The sequence below is a fragment of the Mesoplodon bidens genome (assembly GCF_964165515.1).
Source record: "Mesoplodon bidens genome assembly, chromosome: 12".
In the NCBI taxonomy this organism is placed as follows: domain Eukaryota; kingdom Metazoa; phylum Chordata; class Mammalia; order Artiodactyla; family Ziphiidae; genus Mesoplodon; species Mesoplodon bidens.
In genome coordinates this window covers 73,669,726-73,695,314 of record NC_138168.1, presented here as the reverse complement: position 1 = coordinate 73,695,314, position 25,589 = coordinate 73,669,726, and the positions used below count along the sequence as shown (strand labels likewise).

General features: G+C 38.3%; 1 protein-coding gene across 8 annotated transcripts in view; it reads right to left on the bottom strand.

Annotated features, from left to right (window-relative positions):
• The window catches only part of UTRN (utrophin), a 525,852-nt gene that overhangs the window by 345,004 nt on the left and 155,259 nt on the right, over positions 1 to 25,589 (bottom strand). For all 8 annotated transcript variants that reach the window (XM_081250822.1, XM_081250827.1, XM_081250825.1 and 5 more), the window contains 8 exons: positions 24,553 to 24,676; positions 20,609 to 20,696; positions 15,430 to 15,671; positions 15,086 to 15,266; positions 12,760 to 12,905; positions 11,894 to 12,106; positions 2,253 to 2,366; positions 1,092 to 1,247 (listed from right to left, as the gene is read on the bottom strand). In XM_081250822.1, coding sequence (XP_081106948.1) covers positions 1,092 to 1,247; positions 2,253 to 2,366; positions 11,894 to 12,106; positions 12,760 to 12,905; positions 15,086 to 15,266; positions 15,430 to 15,671; positions 20,609 to 20,696; positions 24,553 to 24,676 — 1,264 coding nt within the window. The remainder of the gene's footprint in view (positions 1 to 1,091; positions 1,248 to 2,252; positions 2,367 to 11,893; positions 12,107 to 12,759; positions 12,906 to 15,085; positions 15,267 to 15,429; positions 15,672 to 20,608; positions 20,697 to 24,552; positions 24,677 to 25,589) is intronic.

Here is a 25,589-nt window from a genome sequence, read left to right as displayed (position 1 = left end):
CAGGACTTCATTTGCTTTCCTCTCCTCAACATTCTCCAATGTGACTTTCTTTCCCACCACGCCACTGGAACCACTTTTCTCAAAGTCCATAAAAGCGATCATCTTGTCAAGTCTAAAGCTTGCTTTCCAGTTCTGATTAGTCTCAGCAGTCCTCAGCACTGAGCACTGTGAAAAGCTTTCTCCACTTGGCCACTGGGGCCTCACGCTCTCCTGGCATTTCCCCTCTGACTGACCTTTCCTTCTTAGCATCCTTGGCCAGTGGTAAGTGCTAGAGACCCCATTTGCATGTCTCGTAATCTTGAATTTAATCCTTCCAGTATGGAAAGCATCACTTCACCTGCTCCCACAAAAGCTTCTCCTTGAGTCTTCACCATTTCAGTAAATAGCACCACAATTCACACAAAGTGGAAGCTTTGCAAAAATCCTGGGCTGTCGTTAACTATTCACTTTTCCTCATATCACATATGTAATCCATTACTAGTCTCCCAGCCCCACTTTCAAAATGTAGTGCAACCCAACATTTCTCATGACTTCCACAACTATCTCCCTAGTCCAAGGGGCCATCCTCTCTCTCCAAGGCTGCAATAACCTTTAAGTATTCTCCCCATTTTTATTCTTGCTTTCCCAGAGCAAATTATCCACACGGAAGCCAGGGTGATCTTAAAAGATCTATCATGTATCAATTCCTTGCTCAAAACACTCTGCCTTCTATGTAAAATCATACTTGAAATAAAAGTCAAAATCTATGCTTCAAAGGCCATATACAGTCCATCTCTACCTACCTTCTGACCTCAGATCTTCCCATTCTCCAACCTGCTAACTCCTTCCTTCATTCTATTTCAGCTACAACAAATTTCTTGTTCTTTATTGAATATGTCAAGCTCATTCCCACCCAGGGGCCAAAGGTACAATAGCACCCTCCCTTCATTAAAAAAACATGACCCAATTCTGGTCCCAGCCTGCCACCCATGCTGTAGTTATTCTAGACCTCAGTTTTTCAGACTGGATGGGCTATAACATCAGTTTACTCTGTCAAGAGAAGCCACTATCTACCTCTTGAAAACCACAGGCAGTGAAGTTTAAAAACTCACCTCTTTGCTACATTTCTCCAGTTGTGTTTGGTAGTCAGCTAGTTTTGTTTGCATCCAGGTTTTGATTCCAGCAACTGGAGAGCTTCGAAGGTTAGCTTCTATTTCTTTCATGTCTTTCAGAGATGATTCAATTGTTTCTATTTCATTAACAAATGCCTGAAAACATAACATAAGCCCTTGTTGAGTTCATGCCTGTATAAGTAGATGCCATTATTACAGTTTGTCTGCCTGTATCCCTGCAAACATTTTAAGAACAGACTGCTTGGGAGTCAGGACTTTTAACTACTTACGAAATATTGTCTTAAGAAATTCATTTCACCTGGATGTTTCATATAGCCATCTGCCAAATTAGATTGGAAATACTTGACTCTCAGCAGGGAATAGTACTTTTAATTAATTTAGAGAAGCCTAATGATTTCAACAAATATAAAATGCAAGAAGTGTTACTGGCAAACTTCATTTGTAAAATATGTTTCTCTTAAAGCCTCACCATGTGGCACAATAAGAGCGATATACAACTGGTAATTATGACACTAAGATTGTCACCGTACATAAAACAGCAGCTACTAATGAACTAAAATTGCTCTTATGTTCTCCACCCAAAATTTAATCTGAAAAAGAACAGATACATGTATATGTATAACTGAATCGCTTTGATGTACACCTGAAATTAACACAACATTGTTAATCAACTATGCTCCAATATGAAATAAAAATTTTTAAAAATTCTATAACCACGGCCGAAAAGAGAAATATGAAATATCAGTCATTTGTTGACTAGCTATAAAGTCAAAAAAAGGTTTATGATGAAAGATATTTTATCTAGGTTTATTGTCATGTCATATTCTTACAATTTTAATAAAAGCAGCAAATAATAAAGAAGAGGGCTTCCCTGGTGACGCAGTGGTTGAGAGTCCACCTGCCGATGCAGGGGACACGAGTTCGTGCCCCGGTCTGGGAGGATCCCACATGCCGCAGAGCGGCTGGGCCCGTGAGCTGTGGCCGCTGAGCCTGCGCGTCCGGAGCCTATGCTCCGCAACCGGAGAGGCCACAGCAGTGAGAGGCCCGCGTACCGCAAAAAATAAGTAAATAAATAAATAATAAAGAAGAAGAAGAAAATGTTATTTAGTGCAGCAGGTTCCCTAGATCAGCAGAACTCACAGAGCACTGGTCAAGCTGTCTTTGCAGCCCTTCGGCATCTCCTTGGACAGCCTGCTCTTTCATTAAGAAGTCTTTCACACCATCCATCCACTTCTCAATGACTTTCGAATCAGCCTAAATCAAACACAATAACAAAGGGGGATATTACTCAGTGGCATTCAACCTACTACATCTCAAGATCTATTGCTACTGGGAAAAAGGCAACTTTTCAAAACTCTGATAGCATCATTTTCATTTATTTTATTTCTTTCTTTTTTAAACTTCCAACATTGAAAATAATTATTTTCTTCATTGTTGCCTGAAATCCTCATGAGATGATATCTTGGTGATGATTCTAAAAATTTCGAAACACTCTCCAGTGAACAAAGTTATTTTGCTTAACGTGAGCAATATCTGTGATTAAAAATTCAAATTAAAGGTAAAAAATGTTTTTCTGGGTATAATCAGCTTAAAAATCTTTCATTCTCATATAATTTAGAACAATTCTCTCCTTAAGTTGGCTACTCAAAGCAGGAGTAAATAAATAGCACAGTGGAGGGAATACAACAGATTTTTCTTAGTTCTGTGGTTGGATGCCTTGTTATCTAAGAACCCAGTATGGTCCACTACCCAGCTCCATTCTTTCATCCAACATTTACTAAGCACCCACTGTAATCCAGTTACTGTGTGTGGTACTGGGGGAAATGAGAAAGGGAACATTTTGCAGAAAGAATGAGGCTTCAGACAGGTAGTAACACTGGAACTGGACCTTGAAGAATGCAAATAATTAGGTCCAACTTGAGCTCCACAACTAGAGTAAAGTGATGGTCATTTCTTTCCAAGGTCCCCCATCCATCACTGGTTAGTCTGATTTGTTATTTTCCCTTGCATTGAGCTGAATTTGTTTCCTTGTACTTTCCTCAATTATTTGCTTCTCATTCCTCCCTAGGAATGGAAATAAATTAACTATCTTATTCAAAAATAACCTTCAGATTGGAAGGCAGCCACTATGTCTTCCCTTAGTCTTTTAGTGATTAAACACTCCCAATTCTTTCCATGATGTCTCTAGTACATGATACCCAGATACTGCAATCAACACTGTGATCAACATGCTCTGAAAATTACATAAACTTTTTAATGTACTTAAAATATGCCACTGAGAACTAAGTACTCTTATCCTTAAAATGTTGCAATGAATGACGAAGATGGAACCTAACTGGTATTTCAGGTATGGATATTACATTCAGAAAATGCCATCTAAATTTTTTTTCAGTTTTATGTTTCTTATTGTAGAGTTGGGTTTTGTTTCCTTCATTTTTTAAATTTGTTTAGATATATATTATTCATAATATTATGGTTAGCTAAAACTCCAAAATTCGCACAACTACCTCAAAAGTACGTTTTCCCTATCCCATATTGTTTAATTGACTTCTGTAATAAATTCAGAACTTGATATTTATAAATATTAAATTTTGCCTTATTATGCTAACGATACTAGTTAACACTACAACAATAAAAAGCCAACAGAATGATTTGACTTTTTAGTCTCTCCACTTTCTTATCAGCTGTGCCTCCCAGCTTTCTCTTATCTGCAAATCTGACAGTGAGCTATCCTTTTTCTGTTGGGTTTTCTTGGGTTGGGTTTTGGGTTTTTTTCCAGATGAAAAATAAGGCCAATTACAGTGCCTACCTGAGCATTACCCCATGAGGACACCATCTCATTCATTAACCAACAAACTTTCAGCTTCATTTTCAAAACATGGGAATCAACGTAATTCTAACATCTAAGTAGCTTTCCATTTCCTTCTGGTAAGGTTATAAGAGATTTTCTCAAATACTTTGCTGATATCAAGACTTACCCAAAATGACAGTTTGTCAGCATTGTTTGAACTAAATGAGCACACATGAAATGTGAGACTATGAATCTGTATTATCTAATAATCTAGTATCCCTCCTCCAAAAAATAAATAAAAGCAACCAGTACTTAGGAAATGAGTTCAGACAAGGCTTATGAGTGGTATCCATGCTGATTCCTGGTGACCACCACATTCTTTCCTAAGCACATATAAGATCTCTGGTTGATCATTCATCTACAGCTTTGCCAGGAACTGACATCAAGCTTACTTCAGGTCTTTAGCTTCTAGAAAATAATGTTCCTCCTTATTTAGGACATTCACCCATCTCCACTTTTTTCTGCTAATTTCCTCACAAGTTGCATAATCCGGCCTTGAGATCATGGGTAAAATCCCACGCTACTCAGGATGTAGATTTAGGCATCTGAAGGACTGTGTCATTTTTCCATCTAACTCATAATTCAGGCTCTAATGCACCCTCAGTAATGACCATTCTCCACTTTCTAGTTTGCAGCATCATTCTCTGATGAAGATGGGAAGCAAAAAGTGCTTATATAGCTGGGCCTTTCTGTCTATTCTATTCATGTTATACCACCTGTGCAAGCACTTCCTCGTTCCCCTTCTCCCAAGCAAGCTTTGAAAGCCCTTTCAGTCACACTGTGCACTTTCCCCAAGCTTCCTTTCCCTCTGTTCTTCAGCTTGTCTGTCACTATTCTCATACACCCACACTACTCATATATTTTCAACTGGTGACATATCTCTTCTTCTGGGTTTGCTCCAGCATTCTCAGATCTTATCCTAGAAGACTGCTTAGGAAGACATGATCAGGGCAGGGTGGAGTGGGGTGTGTAAAAGATAAAAGTGCAAAAACAGAGAAAGTATGAATATATCTGTAGAGTTCATAAAGGGCCTTTTTAACTGTCCATTTAACTTGTTACCACTTCTCGCACTGTTAATCTCCAGTCTGAACTTGCAGCATTACTGCTATGTAACTGGGCAATTCATTAAATCTAGTTTGGAATAAGGAAAATTGATAGTCTCCCGGGCCGAGAATTTTTGAACTTTATATGGAAGCATTACATTCCAAGAAGGTTTTAACCACAATCAGCCTTGACTGAAGCAAGCAGCCTCAGGGATCCCCATCACTGGCACAGGGGAGGAAATTTTATGGCATCAACCCCCTTCCTCCCTCCTTCAGACACACACAGACCCTTGTGAGCACACACAATTCACACACACCTGCTCCTCCTCTTACAGTGAAACATGAGAAGCAAGAAAGAGGGAAGCAACAGACATAGACAAGCCACGTAGACCAACTGATCATCCCAACAGGAACAAAGGGAACAGAGAGGAATCTGAAAAGTGTTTTCGTGACTAAAAATTCCGCAGGTAATCCTGACCACACTGAGTTCTAAGACAGGTAGTGTGCCCCATGAAAAGAAAGACCAAGGTCTGAATACCTAGTTCAGCACCTTACCAGCCATGAGGCCTTGAGAAACTAATTTCTCAATTTCTCTTCAGGGAGCTTCCATAGCTCACCTATAAAACAGGAATAATAACAACTGCCTCGCCTGATTGTTTTGAAAAACAGAGATGGTACAGAGCAGGTATGCAGTAAATGGTAGCTAGTATTACTCAGATCTACAAAATCAAGTGCTTTACTACTAAGATTAACCCCATGAAAGAATTACCACTTCAGGGGCTTCCTTGGTGGTGCAGTGGTTAAGAGTCCGCCTGCCAATGTAGGGGACACGGGTTCGAGCCCTGGTCCAGGAGGTTCCCACATGCCGAGGAGCAACAAAGCCCGTGAGCCACAACTACTGAGCCCACGTGCCGCAACTACTGAAGCTTGTGCGCCTGGAGTCCGTGCTCTGCAACAAGAGAAGCCACTGTGGTGAGAAGCCTGCGCACCGCAACAGAGAATGGCCCCTGCTCGCTGCAACTAGAGAAAAGCCCACACGCAGCAAGGAAGAACCAACACAGCCAATAAAATAAATAAATAAATAAATAAATAAATAAGAAAGAAAGAAAGAAAGAAAGAATTACCCCTTCAAGTTCTAGTGTCTATTCCTAACAGACACTTCATAGGAATTAGTAGCCAGGGTGAGTACATATTTGCATAAGCATCCGTTTAATGTGTTTAAATGCTGCCAACACTAATGCTTGTTCCATCATATAACTGTTCAAAAGTGGCTGTTTGAAAGAACTACTGCTTATGACAGTTCTGACTAGACCCGGCTAAATTCAGCTCAGCAGAAGGAAGCCAAGTACATGAGGAAAGGCCCAAACTCTAGAAATGCCTGATAACAGAAGCTTCACAAGGCATCCCTACCCTGTGGCTACACAGTGTGGGAAAAGTTTTTAGATCACTAAGGTCACTGCTAGCAGCCATTTGTGTGCAGGTGAATGCAGGAGATAGACAGCTCTGCTGTGCCCTCTAGTACCTCTTCCTTCCCTAGAAGGAAAATATTATCTCAATCCACTTGCAGCAGATGTTTCCTGTGCTTTTAAAAAAAAAACCAGAATCTGCTCATCTTTAGGTCAATTGTACAGCAAAGAAGTTACAAAGAAAGTGAAGGAGCTCACATGAAGTGTTCCTCTGCCCATTTAAAAATCACTCAGCTGATGCACTTATGAGTTTCTAATGACAATAATGAGTATTTAATTTTTTCACCATCTACATCAACTTGCAGAAAGAATATAGAAATACGGATATATGGAGATATTTAAACTGGGTAATTTCTAACTTTCTATCTTCTCTGGGGAGACTTCAGTTCTTTTAGAGCAATACGAAAAACTGTAAAATACTAGTAAATTTTTAAAATAAATGTCTCTTCTTATTTCACATGCAACAACAAACTGTAAGTACTAATCTAGGGTAAGCATTTCTCATTCCTATTTATACTCATAAATTCTCAAAGAAATATAAAATGACTAAATGGTAGTTTTGAAAACCAAAGTATGGAATACTCTCGTTTGGAGGGGTCAAAATGCTACATTAACCATCACTGCTCAAAAGCGCTGATTTGTAAGCACTTTGGATGAGCAACACCTGCTGCTGGGTCACAGAAAAGGAATGTGAGGTCATTAAAACAATTCCTTTAACCCCACACACCCCATCTCCTAGCACCCAGCCCCTGAGCCAGGGATAGAGGAAATCTGAAGCCTGGTAACTCTGGATTCAATACAATAAGATTCCAAGGTACACAACTTCCTCCCAGGATTTTATTTACAGCTAAATTCTTGGCATTTTATTTTGCTCCTCCCCCATCTGTTGGAATGTCCACAGCTTTTTAAGCAGCCAATATCTAACCCAAGATATAGGCAAAAGAACTGTGAAAACGAATTAAAACAGTATTTTAAGGCAGTAGGGTTTTTTGTTTGTTTTATAATGTTCATTAACCTCAAAACACCCTAAAAAGTGTTCCCTTGCTTAGTAGGGAAGGCCAACAGTGACTGTGCTACTACATTTATTTAGCAGAAGCCACCAGAGTTCTTAAATTTAAGGTTCAGAAAGCACCAATATTCCCTTTATTAAAGTAAAATGCATTCAGAATGAGAAAAAAAAAAACTCTTATGAGATCATTCTATCAGTTATATGTTACCTAGAAAGAATTAAATCAGCTATACTGCATATTTTTGTTAGAAAATATTTACTATTGGGTTTTTACCCTGACATGTGTTCCAGAGTAATTTCTACACCCAGTTCTGCATGTCTCAGAGCTCCAGCACGTCCCCTTCCCCACTCTGCATGAGAACACAGAGTGTTCAGTGTGTGTCTTTGCTCAGCAACGGAAGGAAGAGGTATGACTACATGGGTGTCCTGCCAAGGACAACTGGGCATTTAGATTTTATAGATCCAACCTGATTAGACGGGACGAGTATGTACGATGTCTGTAGGCACCTGCAAGGCAGAGCCTTTCACACCCACTCACCTGCAGTACACCAGACAAGGCTCCTGTGCTCAAAGAGCTCACACCTCGGGGGAGGACAGACAGGCAGGTCTCAGCCACAATAAAAGCTGGCCTGAGACCGGGTTCTTGTGAAGGTGTAAACAACGTGTAGAAGAAAAGGGAATAATTAGCTGCAGGTGTGATGGTGAGTAAGACCAAAGACTGCTTGTAGAAGCAGCTCACAGAGCCGAGGAGGCTGTGAATTCCTAGCAAGTAAATGACATTTCCGGAGAAAGGCAATTGTCCAATGTGTTCTTTGTGACCCACTGCACTGTCTCCCCACCCGAAGCAGTGCACAGGAGAAGATGCAGACAGGGCTCCAGGGCAAGGAAAGGGCAGGAGCTATGAGATGTTCATGAGAGCACTTTGTACTATTATGGCAAAGACAACCAGATCCTTTCCAGAAATACCACTGGCATCAGTGAAGACAGTGAATGCAAGAGAGGAGAGGTTGCAAGCAGGAGTCAGATTTAAAGGGTAATGGGATTATCAGGGCAAGAGATGACACGAAAGTCTGCAAACAGAAGACGGGGCTAAAGAGGCGATCCAAAGAGGAGGGAGCATTGGTAAATACCAATATAAGGGAGTTTTGTGTGGGCCTTGAGGACAGTTTCACAATTTCATGGTTATACCACCCTGCAGGGGACACTGAATACAGGAAAGGAAATAATATGAAATACCCTTGCAGCCCCTGAATTCAAAAATATTATTGCTGGTGATAAGTATCGTCTTAGGATTTTATAATATTTAATCCCCATAATTCATAAGAAAGTCATGTCAGTAAAATCAACAGTGAAAATATTACCTTTTTTGTGTATTTTTAAATATTTTGCTTCCTGGAAGGAGTGGTAGGTCTTTCCATGAGTTTTTAAAAGCACCAATTAACATTTTAATTCTTAAGTACAGGAAGTGAGGTCATTAATTTGGCATGGAATAAATAAAAAAAAGAAGAATTTAAGAACATATTTGAGCATGACACTGTAAATAACAATGCTGGCCCAACCTCCACCTGTACAAAAGAAACCAGCCATGTAGATAAAGGAAATGCAGGCACATAAGGAAAACACTATTTGTCAACAAATAACAGAAAACTAAAACTTGCACATAAACAGATAACAAGATAACCTGACAAGTATTGTAGGATGGGAGGAAAAAAGTAACTGCATAGCTATGAAAATACTTTCAAAGTTTAAATGTGCTGTGTCAATGAAAAGCATTATTATTTTGAGTAGTGGGATTGATACTCCAATCCATACTCATGCATTTGTGTACCGTCTATTTACACATCCCTCATGGAGTTCCAGTATCATCTGGTTCTGCCAGTGTGGAAAAAATGATTAGAATTAGTAATATTCAGGAACTTTTCTTCCTGACTTTGAGTATGTTGACCTCAGCAAGGATCACTGTTAATGTTAGCTGCCTCCAGGAAAGGAAATGGTATTGGGGAAGAAAGGGAACTCTAAATGCTCACTCTCAATACTTCTCGATTATTCAATGTCTTCAGTGAGCAGTATTTATGTATTTCTTATATAATTTAAAATGCACTTTAAAAATAAACAAGTCAACCACTTTGTTCCTAAGAAACATCAGCGTAAATTGGCACTGAATCAAAAACCTACTGTACTTCATGCTTTAAAGACAAGTAGAACCTGAATGCCTAAAAAAATAGATACCAGGTGACTGAAAAAGGAAAAACAATTTTAACCTGTAAATGAATATTTACTGCAATTATCTCTAGGGGAAAAAGTAAAAGTTTTTCTAAGTGAATTGTGAGTAATTAGGTAACAAGCAATTCCTTCAAAGCAAATAAAAGAGCAAAAATGTTCTTTAGAAATAACCATTTCAATAAAGAAGTTGAATTAGGGAATACTGACATCTCAACAATCTTGTAGTTAGGAAACAAAAAATCAATTAAAAATTTGTAATTTACATTCCAAATCTGTTACTGTAATAAAAGCAATAAAAAAAAACCCTAAATATCCAGACACAGGTGCTTAAAGGGAGGTATTTTTAATGGAAATAAATGTGGCATATGCTCCAAATAGCCACTTTAAGTGCCTGGATTTGCTACATTAGTAACCACCCAGTAAAGCCTAAATCTGGATTACTATCACCACAGGACTCTATTTTGTGTTTTGGAGGAATGTTTATTCTCTTTAAATTCCATATTAAAATATTGGCATGCATTTAGCTAACCCTAAAATAAATACACTTTTAAGAGTCAAAGGAGATTAACCATTAGATTAATATTCACCTGTAAATTTCCTGAACTACATCTCTGATTTAAATATGAAAACAAAGCAATGATCTTTTGAATTTGATCAAAAAAGAACTGTGAAAAACTCATGAAAAAAGAATAAGTATAATCCAAAAATTCACAGCTACATGAGCTGTGTGGGAAATACTTAATCCAGCATTGCTCAACCTTGACACGACTGAATTTGGGCCAGGAAATTCCTCCATTGTGGCAGTTGTCCTGTGCATTCGCTGTAACCTTGGCCTCTCCCCACTAAGGTGCCAATAGCACCCTCCCTTCCCCACAGGTGTGACAACTAAAAATGTCTCCAAACATTAATAAATGTCCTTCTGGGAGGAAAATGACCCCTGGTGAGAACCACTGACAATCCAATGCTTGGATCATAACCAAAAATTTTAAATTTTGAATAAGGGTAATCTGGGTTTTTAAAGTTGGAAAGAATTACAATTGAAGACACACAAGGGGAAGTGGAACCACTCACAAAATTAAATGAGCCAAAAATACTGAACCACAAAAAAACACCCTCCTCTTCAAAATTAATGGTTTGTTCTAATGAGATCTCACTGTAAAACTGCAGCTTAAACTTAGAGAAAACCACTTCCTTCCACTACCACCACACACACACACACACACACACACACACACAGAGCCCTTGCCATCTTTATTCTCCTGGTCATGAATTGGAATTGTCCATTGACTCCTGTGTCAAAGAGCTTCCCTCAAAGTTCAGTGATCACCACACTTGCTGGTCTTTCTGGATCTCTTCACACTGATCTGTATAGTCTACCAGCTTCTACCACATGTTCTCTGATTTTGATTTTTAAAACATCATTTTCATAAATTTTGTCTCATATATATTCATAAATTTAATCTCATATATATTCTCTTGGGACCTAAATCCAAATATATATATATATATGTAAAATCTTCAAATCCAAATATATATATATGTAAAATCTTCAAATCCAAATATATAATGTATATATATACACACACACATATATATATCCCCAAATCTAAATCTCCTATTACTAATCTCATTTTATTCACTGAAAAATATTATTGAGTGTCTTCTCTGTGCCAGGCACTGCATGAGAAGTATACCCTGGGATACATCAGTGGAGGAAAAAAACCACAAAAGACCAAGGTAAAGAGGCACTGGTGGGGGGAGGGCGGTAGGGAAGAGGGTGCAATTGGTTCATTCTTCATCCAGACCTTTTCTATTAGAAAACCAGGTGATTTGGAAACTTCACTACTTCACTTCTCCATCTTCCTCACAGGTGAAATGTTAAAATTCTGACTATCCCATCTGACATGGACTTTGACCACTTTCTCCTACATCCTCACATTTATCCTTTCCTCTGGAACTCTTCATCCAGTTGATCTCTACCAAGAAGCTTTTTTGCAAGGCCAAAGGAGATAAATGTGTTCCCCAGCACATTAAAAGTATGTCTTTGGTTGGGATTTATACATGCCAACTTAAGTACGAAATAAACATGGGGCCAGAAAGAATGCAAAATACTCAAATAATAGTTAGTTACTGATAATTACTATTTTACTCTGTAATAAACTTAAACTCCTAATGGCCTTTAGATTTACCTCAAAAGTTCTGAGTTCGGGGGTAACTTCTTCAAGCAAATGCAGATCTTTGGAAACCTTGACCTTTAGTCTGTTCCACTTTCCTTGAACATCATCAAATTCTTGCTTATACAGTTTTTCTACATCTGGAGACACATTTTTCTCCAAAGCCTTTGTTTCTTCTGCAAGTTTATGCAGTATAGGTTTTTGATTCTCTAGGATTTCATCAAGGGCCTGGAAAACAGTTTTCAAGATTAAAAATACACACAATAATTTGTCTGTGCAGATGTAATAATACTGGCTATAAACAGTCAAAGTCACTTTTTAAAAAGAATTTGATCAAAAAAGAATTGTGAAAAACTCATGAAAAAAGAATAAGTGTAATCAAAAAAGTCACAGCTACATGAGTTGTGTGTTGTTTAGACACAATGTACCCTCTGCACTAAAAACCAGTGGAACAACAGGCCCAGTGTGCTGGGCTCCATGGTGGATCTGTTGCATCTGATGAAATAGTGCAGAGGCACATATCTTAAATGACCAGGGAAGCATTTTCATTCAATACAGTAAAAGAACAACACAATCAATTGTCTTCATTTCATTAAAGATACTTTATATGGTTGAGAATTTTAAGTTAGTCACAACAGAAGGAGAAAAGATGCTTTTATTCTATTAAAAATATTTAATAACTATCTTTTAGCTGAGGTCCTACATTATAGTGATTAACCTTCAAATTACAAGAAATATAAGAAATGTTTGACTAATTTTGACCAAAACTGATATATTTTTTAAATAGCTGAAAAAATATTTCAAAATATGTGATATGAGATACTAGAAATGAGACTAAACTTCTTAGGTCTATAGGTCTTAGGACCTATACTATATATTACCTTTTCTTCCTGTAGGGCCTTCTCCACCTTTGCAAGATCATTCAAGACATTCAAAGACGTCTGGGCCTTATTTTCGGAATCATTTAGCAGATCTGTCAGCGTTCTCAGTGTTTCCAAATACGCACGTCCAGGTCGGCCCTTCAGTTCTGTTTATTGAAAAATACTTACTTTGAGAAAATAATGGCAGGAAACTAATATTGTTATACATACTGTTAATCTTCCTATTTAATAAGTGAATTCTAATACATAAGAAGTTAAACTCTGTAATTAAGATTAAAAAAGGTCTCTGTTAGAGACACAATGAATCACTCCATTGGCATTTCTGAGAGTCATATAGTGACTTCATTCCTGCGGATGTTGATGTTTGAAATATTAAGTAACCCACCATCACTTTTCTTCATTTCATCATGATGAAATGACTCTCTGAAGATGGTACTACAATGTTCCTTTTGTCTCATATAATCTCCTTTTCCCCAGTAGCTACACAAAGAGTAAAAGGAGACAAAGATCCCCTCAACCAGTCTTCCTCTAAGTTCAGGCGTGTAGACAAACTGCCATCCACAGAGGGGTGGACATTACACTGAACACCACAGCCAGGCCGCACAGGTACCCTGAGAAATAACGGCTGCACAAGGCAGCTGGAGTGATGTCTACTTCAGCCACTGATGTCAAATTTACAGACAAGCAACACTTGTGTGGAGAGGAAGCCAGCTCATTTGAAGCACAAAGAGGTGAAACCAAGTAGCAGCAAAAGTCACAACAGCCAAAGGGTGGAAACAACCCAAATGCCCATCTACAAATGAATGGATAAACAAAATATGGTGTATACATACAATGCAATACTACTCAGCCTTAAAAAGGAAGGAAATTCTGACACATGCAACCCACACAAAAGAACTTTGAGGATAAGTGAAATAAGCCAATCACAAACAAATAAAAAATGTATGATCCCACTTAGGTGAGGTATATAGACTAGTCAAACTCATAGAAACAGAAAGTAAAATGGTGGTTGCCAGGGGCTGGAGGGAGGAAGGAATGAAGAGCTGCTGTTTAACGGGTACAGAGTTTTGGTTTTAGAAGACAAAAAATTTCTGGGGATGGGTTGTACAACAATATGAATATATTTTCCACTCCTGAACTCTACATTTTAAAATGGTTAAAATGGTAAATTTTATGTTATGTATATTTTACCACAATTAAAAACAACAAAAAGAAATAAATTTACCAATTGTTTTAAAGTTAAGAAACTGAACATTTAAACTGCTTTGTCAAAAATGAAAGCATATTTTGTAACAGCAAATTGAAAAGGAGGTACTCTCAAACGCTTCACAGTCTAAGTTAACTGAATTCAATAAACAAAGAGTATGGTGGCCAAATGCCTTTCCAGAAGAAAGGAAACATGATACATTTGCTTACCATGCAAATACAGAGTCTTACAAGTCATTACATAAACTACGATTGCTGCAAGGAAGGGTACGGTTAAGTGTGTAGCTGTTTAGCATGCACTCCCCATAATGTTACATAATGCAGCACAATTCCTGGCTTAAAAGCCAAGGAGAAAAAAATATAATATATGAAGGATGAGCTTTCAAAACCTTTAACAGTTAACTTTCCCAAACCAGGCTTATGTCAGAAGTAAAAACTCTTGAAATTTTTTCAGACTTTGAAAGAGGAACACGATTTCTTTGAAAAGAGGAGATGGCATTGCTAAAACTTTAACCATTTTGAGCAAACAGAAGCAAATGATCATTCTTTTTAGGCCTTCTGGTAATGATCATCAGTTGGCCTCCTTCAGTGAAAAGGAGAAACAACATCCCTAAAAAAAACTCTTTAAAAATCATCATGTCCTATTAACCCAATTTTAATAGCACATGAAAGCTGTCTGCATTTTTACAAACAAGGGTGAATCCAGGAAATAGTCTGAGTATACTTTCAGAACTGGAAGAGTACCAGGCACACAGGAAAACAGAGTGAGGCTGGTGCAAAACAAGCAAGTATACTAAAGGTCTAAATATTGGGAGTAATTTTTAAGTTAAGGCAAACTGAGAAAGGAGATGGTGGATTGTCTAATAAAAAAAACGCAACAGGGCTTCCCTGGTGGCGCAGTGGTTGAGAGTCCGCCTGCCGATGCAGGGGACACAGGTTCGTGCCCTGGTCCAGGAAGATCCCACATGCCGCGGAGCGGCTGGGCCCGTGAGCCATGGCCACTGAGCCTGCGCGTCTGGAGCCTGTGCTCCGCAATGGGAGAGGCCACAACAGTGAGAGGCCCGCGTACCGCAAAAAAAAAAAAAAAAAAAAAAAAAAAAACGCAACAGAATGGGTTTACCGTTCTCGAGCTGTTGGTGACGCTCCTCTAAATCCTGTTGCACGGCTTGGTAACGGCCCACAAAGCTCTCAAAATCCCGCTGGACAAAATCTGGGGCAGAAGGCTGAGACTTCAGGGCTGAGCAGCTTGCACGCAGCATTTCAATTTGGGGGTGGTGGCTACGGAGGTCTGTTAATTCTTGCTATGAAGAGAAAATATGACCACATGATTCGCTGAAGATGAACATCCTCACAGAAAGTTAATCAGAGCAGAATTAACCTAAAGTTCATGATACAAGGAGCATCTTCTTTAAATACAGGACTGGACATAGAAATCTTTCATGCTCTGGATGGTTGTGTCTTTACCTGACAGGAATCCTTCAAGCTTGGCAAGGACTGCTGGGGAGATTCTGAAAAGGATGTGTGTTTTACCCACTCCTCTTTTGCCTTTATGGTCTTTTCAAGCTCATCAAGGTGCTTAAAATAAGCATTTATATCTTCCTGTAGCTGAATCTTTCTTGCTAGATCTCCCAAATGCTGGGATATATTCTTCCATTCTGATAATACTTTCTCCAGAACATTTTTTATTTCTTCAGTAGGAAGACCTTCTACGCAGACATGAAAAATAAGCAGATACTTAATAAATTATTACAAAACTTGTTTGGATTTGTTATAAACATTCTAACCTATTCAAAATAATGAGGCAATGTCATACATAATGACCACTCCCTTAAGTCCCTTTTAACACACAACATTGTAATGATGCACTTAAAAATAACTATGTTTAATTCCTTGATAAAAACGGGAGAGGGGGAGCTTAAAATAGCAGTTAGGAGGGGGATGGCCAACAGAAAAAGCACATCAGTCGAGTGAGTGTCAGCCACTGCCTTTTCCACAGAACATGTGTCTCCATCCTTGGCAACCTCCTGTTCTACTAGTTTCCAGTCTGAGCACGAGAAATAAAATGAACTGTCTGGACTTGTCTGGGGCTCTGACGTCAGAAGGTAGACCCTCTGTCATCAAGAAAAACATCTGGCTAGAAAAAGGAGGAGGCAGCTTGAGACTTGTGATCAGACCACAGGTCATAGGAATTGCAAAACGAACGGCTGGAACTCCTAGTGCTGGGAGCAATCTGGTGAGTGCAGGAATACTACACCAGTAGCCAGGCCCAAGAAGCATCAGCAAGCCTACTGGGAATGCTACACACAGACCAGTAAATGCCAAAAGATCAATGCAGTGCTAAGATTATCTACTTTAGAAACACATCAGGAAAAAAAATGCCATTATGTTTATTACTGACATCTCATAATTTTGTCTCATATTTTTGAGAGGCAGAGAACGTTCATAGAAATAATAGTTACATATAATAATAGGTTTTATCATAGTCCTTCTCTTAATATAAAATACCATTGAATCATTGAAAATTACTATGAAAAGGTATGGGAAATCTACAAAGGAATCTTTATGTCCTGAGGAAAGCATGCACATTGAAAAAATGGGTTTAACATCTTTATTATTTGAGCAGAAGCAATAAAACTTTGTAAATATAATAGCAATCAAAATCCAGGGTAACGAGAGCTCTAAAGGGAAAAAAAAGGCATGTAAAACAAAAGGTCACTTAGGATCCACAGGTGATGCAATTTTGAAAATTTCTGTAACACACCGTAGCTGCTGAAAATTAGAAATGCAAATGTGACATTACATAATCTGAATATATCACCCATGTCAATTGCTGAAATAAACTGTCCACCATCACACAAGTAATAGAATATCACACCTAGACAAAACATTCACACCACAGTCCAAGTTCAAGTATCCCTGTTAATGGAGGTCATAAACTAACTAAATTACCACTTTTCTTTTTTTTTTTTAATTAACTAATTTATTTATTTATTTATTTTTAGCTGCGTTGGGTTTTTGTTGCTGCGCATGGGCTTTCTCTACTTGTGGCGGGCGGGGGCTACTCTTCATTGCAGTGCGCAAGCTTCTCATTGCGGTGGCTTCTCTTGTTGCACAGCACGGGCTCTAGGCGCGTGGGCTTCAGTAGTTGTGGCACGCAGGCTCAGTAGTTGTGGTGCACGGGCTCTAGAGCACAGGCTCAGTAGTTGTGGCGCCCGGGCTTAGTTGCTCCACAGCATGTGGGATCTTCCTGGACCAGGGCTCGAACCCGTGTCCTCTGCATTGGCAGGTGGGTTCTTAACCACTGCACCACCAGGGAAGTCCTAAATTACCACTTTTCTAACAATCTGAGCAATGGAGATCTAGGCTGTGCGTCTGCCAGGTCATTTCTATTTTAAGTGGGCAAAGGAATAATATCAGCCACTTCATTTACATGTCAGAACAATTTATGATAAACAAGAAAGAAAATTAAGCTGGCAAATAAAAATTTGAGATGGAAAATTATCACCACTAATCCAGAAAATAGGTAAGAGGTACACATTTTAGGTATTAGGGAAGCTGAAGAAACTTCTTCCATAGTTTTTTTAATTCACTGACAATATTTCACTATCCATTCACTTTACCCTTTCAAACCAATTTTCAAAATTTAAATCTCCCTCCTCTAAGCTTGATATAGTTTGGACCAGTGTCAAGTAATAAATAAATCACAATTTACATCTATAAACAGGCAAACTGTATATTGTCTTTTAAAATAATTGTTTTATTCCCAGAGATCCAAAGTTGTAGCTTTTTCTATTTCTACAGAACATCCAACTCTTAGATGACTAATCAAAAGCCAAAATCAATATCCCAACCTTTTATTAATTTTCTAAAAGGGATAACATATAACATATTCCTGTCACTCTCACTTGACTTTAGCTTTTCAATCTATCACTATTAAAATCAAGGGAAATGTTTACAAAACATAGGATCATCATCAAATTCCATAGGCTTATATGTTGATATATTGGGAATTCTTTTTGCAGGGAGGTGGTTAAAGAAAATTTTACTTCGGCAGCATTGGGGAAATGTAGTTACATTAAGGTAAATTCATTGAGATTATTTGATTTTTTTTTTTTTTTCGGTACGCGGGCCTCCCACTGTTGTGGCCTCTCCTGTTGCAGAGCACAGGCTCCGGACGCACAGGCTCAGCGGCCATGGCTCACGGGCCTAGCCCCTCTGCGGCATGTGGGATGTGGAATCTTCCCAGACCGGAGCACGAACCCGTGTCCCCTGCATCGGCAGGCAGACTCTCAACCACTGCGCCACCAGGGAAGCCGAGATTATTTGAATTTTGATCACTTTTGGTGCATTATATTGATTTATGACAGGTATATTTTAATAGTTATATTTGATAAGGTGTTTGTTTGTTTGTTTGTTTTTGCGGTACGCGGGCCTCTCACTGCTGTGGCCTCTCCCGTTGCGGAGCACAGGCTCCGGACGCACAGGCTCAGTGCCCATGGCTCACGGGCCCAGCCGCTCCACGGCATGCGGAATCTTCCCAGACCGGGGCATGAACCCGTGTTCCCTGCATCCGCAGGCGGACTCTCAACCACTGCGCCACCAGGGAAGCCCGATAAGGTGTTATTTATATTTGAAATTTTTACCTGCATTAAAGAACTTTTTCTCCCCCACACACCCAGTGGCTCAGGGGAATGTAAAGATGAATATTTTTGCCAAGCAGTTTTACATATGATTCTTTTTCTCGCCTTGCTTTGAAAGGCTTTTCTTATTTACCCTATTCCTTACTCCAACATTAAGTGCTTTGGAGGTCTGCTGAAACTCTACTTGACAAAAGCCACAGACACTCACGGCAGAATTAGGAATATTCGTTTGACGAGAATCTTCTAAAATGTAGCTTTTAATCTTTATATTTTTTGACTTTTTATTATAGAAAATGGAAATATATACAAATAAATAGAACAGTAGAATGAACGTCCTGTACCAATTACCCAGCTTCAGTAATTAATGACATTCTACCATTCTTGAATTATCTATATACCCCTACTCACTCCTCACCCATTTAATCATTATTATTTTCACATTTCTTAAAGTAAAATTTACTTACATTGAAATACATGAAACTGTGCTGTTCTGAGAAACCTACACACACTTACCAATACATAGAATATTTCCACCTCTCCAGAAAGTTTCCTGGAGTCCCTAAAGGATCAATCACCCTTCTCCACCCCAGAAAACCACATTTTAAAAAAAGCTTGGATTATTTTTCCCTCTGCCTTTTGAAAAATATGTTGATTTATTTTGTATATATACTGGGGTCACACACACATACATACACAAAAGTATGGATGTGCCCAGTATATGTTCATTTATTTAGAAATTATGGAAATGTACCACTGTCATAGATTATTTGTACAGCTTAATTTCTTCCTTCCTTCCTCCGTCTCTCCCTCCCACTCTTTCTTCCCTTCCTCCTTCTTTCCTTCCAAACAGAATAGTATTTTCATTCAAACTCCACCCTAGCTAGGTGTCTTACTACTGGGTGTGGACACCCCACTTGGAGATTACTTTTTCAAGTATTTACTTGAAGGGACCTAGAGACAGAGCGAGAATATAATTTCCCTTGAGATACTTCAATAATTACAATAAATTGTGTGTTAAATTTATGTTAGTTACAATCATAGATTCTTCACTTCTATATCGACACTGTAACTTGGAAACCAGACTTTATCTGGGTGATGTGGGGTGATTTCATGAGTCTATGAACTGAATTAAATTCATGTCTGTGTCAGCTTTTAGTGGGTGTGGCAGAATTAGAGTGCAGAGATTCATTTATTTTAAAAAATCTCTTATTAAAAATTTTTAGGATGGGGTGGGAAGCTTAGAAATTGGGACACTGGTCTGAATAGGGTCCATATGTTCGGTTTAATTTTCTCATTTTTGGGGAGCGTCTGCCTTTTGTTAGTAAGAGTAAAAGTGGTTTTTAACATTTCCCACTGTCGTTCCACTTTATCCATTATTCTAATTTTACAGTACTGTATTTTATTTCTCTACATGTGGTTAGTGCTGTTAATCCTACTGCTGCTTTAAAACCAGAAACGTTGAACCGAAATGAAAGCACAACTGGGTGATTCTCCCGGCCTTTCCTTCTCTTCAATACATTTGAAATAAATCCTAGGCCATGGATAATTAATGTAGAAGAAGTTTCTTTACAGAGTGTAATTTGCCCAGAGTCTGCTTATGTAAGGATGCAGATATATGATTCAGTTCAGTTAGAAAAGCACATCAAATTCTTTAGTAAAACAGATGTTTGAATAATTACATCACTGGTTTTCTCAAACTAGTTTCATCAAAAAATTCCAGCACGGTGCAGTCTGATAGGACCTTTCTACCTAATGCATGTGAATTAAGTTTTGTGACTTCTCTTGTAGCACAGAAATGTTTATAAAAAATGAAATTATCTCTTTTCATTTGACTTTCACGACTGCTGTACCAAACCTGGTTTCTTGGTTTAGCTTATTTTGTTCCTTAAGATCATCAACTACTATAACAGAGTAATGGGGCACTTGGATGATGTAGCTTTAAGAATTGACTTCTATATGTCTGGCAAAGTATTGATTAAAAAAAAAAAAATCAAGGTTCTCACCTTTTCCCATTTGCTCCAAAAGGATTTGTCCGGTTTGGTTTAATTCATCTAGTCTGGAACTTCTTTCCATCTGTTCCTTTTCTAATCCCTGAAAATAAAATCCCAATATAAGAATAGTGCAGACTTTCTTCTCAATATAGTATTAATGCTTACTGAAGTTTTTATATTTAATGTCCCTCCCACATTCTCTTAGGTGTTACAGTCAAAGTTTACCTAAGAAAATACCAAGATAAAACTATGCCATTTCAAGCTGCCCTCCAGAAGCTAGAGATGATTAAATTTCAAAAGGTAAGTTCAAACAAACAATATAAAACTTTAAAATGGTCTACATCAAAACAAAAATCTTTAAAAGTCTTTACTGAATTTGTTACAATACTGCCCCTGTTTTATGTTTCGGTTTTTTGGCCGCGAGGCATGTGGGATCTTAGCTCCCCGACCAGGGATCGAACCTGCACCTTCTGCATTGGAAGGCGAAGTCCTAACTACTGGACTTCAGGGAAGTCCCTGGTTTCTTTTGTACGAAGAAAAAATTTTACACTACATACATGAGTTCCTATCAGGAGGAGGTAATTAAAATTAGTATTTTAGATCCAGAATATTTATTCACATACATGGCCTCAGTATACTCCACACCATAAAAATAACAGTTTGACTGAAATGAACTGAATGCATTATGAAGACAGAGATCACTGAACAAAAATAAATTAATTAATACGAAAGACAGAAATAATTTGAGCCCAGTATCATTTGTTGGTGTTACACTAAGCATTCAACTACCAGCATAATTCAAACATAATTTTTTAACAATAACAATATGCTTTAGGACCCAAACCAAAGTATTTTATCCTTTATATTCAAAGAATGGCTCTTAATTTTAATATTTATGTCTCTACGATTTTATATTCTTAATGTCCCTATATCTCAGAGACAGGGGAAGACAAAATCTTCCAGAATTAGTTAGGAAGGGCTGAGCAAAACCATGGACACACATACACACACACGTGTTGTATACACAGTCAGTATTTGAAATTTCTCCATTTGATAATTATCTAACCACTCAAATAGTGTCCAAAATAGCACAATCAAAGCATCCAGGCAGCCCATATTACTTCAACCAGACAACCTAGAGAAGAATCCCACTCGTAGGGTCTATGAATATAAGCACTCTCAAATAAATTTAACTCTCCTCTTTTGATCCACACAAACCTTAATGTGACCAAGTAAAACAACCATTTTTATAGTCAAAGATCAAGAAAGAACAAGAGATTCTACAAAACACCACTAATTTTTGTTAAACTAACTATCAATGTAAAAAGTCACCGTCAAGCTGGAGAAAAATTAATACCTGCTTTATACAAACTGTTTTTGGCTACTTTTTTATGATGGTGGTAGATTAGACTAGGGATTCTCCACCCAGGTATTGCATCAGTTGGAACAAGTTGTTCTTTCACTAAAATAAAATTAAGTTGATATTTCCCAAATTTGAAAGAAAAATTAGCAATTAAAGCAATGGTTAAATTTTCTTTATTGTACATTTTTCTCAGATCTTTGGCATGTACTACTTCTTGTCTAAAACAACAAAATAAATGAACTTATAAATAAAGGAAAAACACAGGAACTGCCAATCATGCCTTACATAAACATACACAATTGTTACTTGTATCCCTTCAAATATTATAGTAACAATTTCTGGAAGTAAAATTGTTCCTGGATCACAGGATGGAATTTAGCTTATCAGTGTTTTGTGGGACTTGTTCCACAAAGATCACTGTAGCTTCCAAATTCTCTGCCACTTTACTGCCTTTGAGAATTGGGTTGTTGAATGATCATTAATATCATCTACTGGTCTTTCAGAAGCATATGAAATGATGGAACATAGCCCTCATGCCTGGCTCTCTTGAACCCCTGTGCAGAGGGCTCTGATAACAGTGCTTCCACATTCCCCCTGTCCAAAGTCATCATGGTCTCCTTCCATAAGCCAAGAACTTTATAGAGTGCTGAAAATACAGGTTTCAAGGGAAAATCATCCACACTTTCTAAGCAGTGGCAGCAGGCATATAAACAAATAATGACATAAATGCAATAAGGGCTTTCACAGAGGTATGGCCAAAGCAATATGGAATCTGCCTAATGAGGCTAAAGGAGGCTTTCTGAAGTAGGAGGCATTTCAGCCACACAGCAAAGGCTTAATAAAGGGCCATTCAGAGCCCGGAAAGCAACACATGGGGAAGGCAGGATATTGAGAAAAGCGTAGGAGTCAGGAGGGCTGGAGCTCTGACGAGTGAATGAAAGGTGCTGAGTTTCTGCTTAGAGGTAGGGAAGAGAGCTGTCTGGAAGTGCCTTGTAAGGGCACTGTGGCCTTTACATTTTATCCCCACAGCAATGGCAAGTCATTCATTAATTGCAAGCGCTGGAGCTGTATAATCAAATTTATATCTTAGAACTCATCAAGAGTGAGATGATATTATTAGTAACAATAACATTAAATAATAACAGTAATTTCATAAATGTGTATTTTAATGAGAATTATTTTATAGTTCACTGTTAAGTAAAATGTTGGCTGATGGTTTGAACTGGACATCTTAAAGCTATGTTAAGATGTACTACTATTGAGATGATTATCTTTTAAAATTTATTTGATTTGAATTTAAACCTACTAATGCTGTATATTAATAGATTTTCTAATTTTAGACTATTTGTGGATTCCTATAAAAAACATACTGTTTGATTATAAGTAAAAGATTGCCTTTTCCTATATTATTGAGTTCTAGTTGCTAGCATTTTAAGTTTAAAAAAATAACCTTTTTAAACGACATGTAAAAAGGGAAGGTAAACGGTGGCAAATGCTGCAAAGAAAGGAAGTCTGATGAGAATAGAAATCTATCCTTTGGATTTTGAAAGCAGTCGTCAATGGTGACCTCTAAATAAGAACAGTTACAGTGGAATGATAAGGCAAACATCATTCTCAACTTCTCATCCAAACATTAAAAGTCGGCCAGGGTCTGGTCCTAAACCACCTCTCTAGCCTTAACTCTCTACTACTTTTACACATACGCCTAGCACAAAACAAAACGAATTCTTTGTTCCAAGCATCACAACACGCTTGCCCCCCACCGAGCCTCTGCTCACGGGTGCCGCCTGCCTGGTGTGCCCTTCTGACCAGCTCCAAGCCCCCTCCTTCAGTGTCACTTTGCCTTCTGGACTTCACCAGTGTATAGAGACAGCTGTAAACCTGGCCTCCTCTCAATTCCCTCAGTACCTACCACTTTCTAACTCACATCATTGATATCTACACATACGTCTTATTTTTTAAACATTCTCCAAACTCTTTATAAATGCCATTGCTGATGCAGATGGTGATACAGACTTGCTCTAGGTGCCTAAATAATTCATGCAAGAATGTACAGAGACTTAATGAACCCCAAAGACATAAATCACTGCAATCTCCTGTTGCAATTTACAGTAACACACGTGTGGTACAAAGTAGCAGAGCTACAATCCCATAGATTTTATAGTGTTTATTTGTTTTAAATACGTCCCTCCTCCAAAAAGAATGTATATAGAAGAAATCTTGAGATTTGAAATAGTTTCTTGCATTCAGAACGAAAAACATTTTCAGCATACACACATGTACTATTAGGTACCAGATTAAGATAGATCTAATGAAGCTAAAAATTAGTAATGACAACTGGATCACCTTAGCAAGTGTCCCTTCCTGCACATCTCAATTAACCAGTTAAGGAAGGAGGAAAAAAAACTCCTCCTCCACACAGGGATCTGATGCCAGCCAGCTTGAAGAGATTCAAAATGTACTAGAGTGTTCTAAAAGGTATCTCACGGCTACATTTTGGAAGACTTTGGATCCTATCACATCTTTATGCCCACAGCAAATCCATCCTGATGAAATATTTTATTCACTGCAATATTTTTGTTTTATGTTTTACCTTCAACTTCTTTTTCATTTCTGATGTTTCTTGCATCTTCTTATACTCTTTTATCTCTGTGGCCTGAATGGCAGTCTTTGATTTCAAGATCCAGTTCAACAGCTCAGCACTTAGAGCATCAAACCTGATTTGAGATTCAGATGTTACCAAATGTCAGTCATTTTCTCTTCTATTGTTTCACTTGGCTCAAGAAAGAGGCATGTGTTTTTAAGCACTCCTCAAAACTAAGGCAACCCAGAAATACAGTAACCATACAAAATAAGATCATACATTTACAATTAAAAGTATGAAAAACAGGAACAAAATTGTAGTGTCAATAAATAAAGAAAATAATTAAATAAAAATTTTAAACATTATAAGAAACCACTTATACTTTCATACACCCTCTGTAGATCATGAAAAACAGATTTGGTTAGATAACAGCAGAAAAGAACAAGTACAGACATTCCTAAGTTAATGCCTTCTTTAATTCAACATGTAATTACTGAGTCTCCGATATGCCAGGCACTGGACTGGGCTCTTAATATGAAAGTAAACCAACACAATCCCAGGAATTCACAGGATGCCTCCTAACCCAATGGGGACGGAATGGCTTCCTGGGGAACAACAGCATTATGCCCAGGAGTTTTCCGCATAAAGGGAGAACAAAGACAGGGAGGAACACACTTTGCACACTATAAGTAGTTAGGTGTGGCTGGAATAGCAAGCAGTAGTCAGGGGGGACAATTGACAGTGTGGCAGAGAGCCACAGGGACCAGAAACTGGAAAGCCCTGCAGAATAGATTAAGGAGTTGGACCTTACCCAAAAGACAGCTGAGAGCCAGTGAGGGGTTTAAAGCATGGGACGGACATGATTGTATTTACCCTTTTGTGTTCACTGAGGAGAAAGAATAAAGAGAGGCAAGTCCAGAGAACAGGCTGTGGTAGTATCAGAAGCCGAACCAAGTGACAGTGGAAAAGGAGAAAAGGGGACAGACTTTAGAGGCGTTGAGAAAGTCAGTCAAAACCTCAGTGAGGGCGCTTCCCTGGTGGCGCAG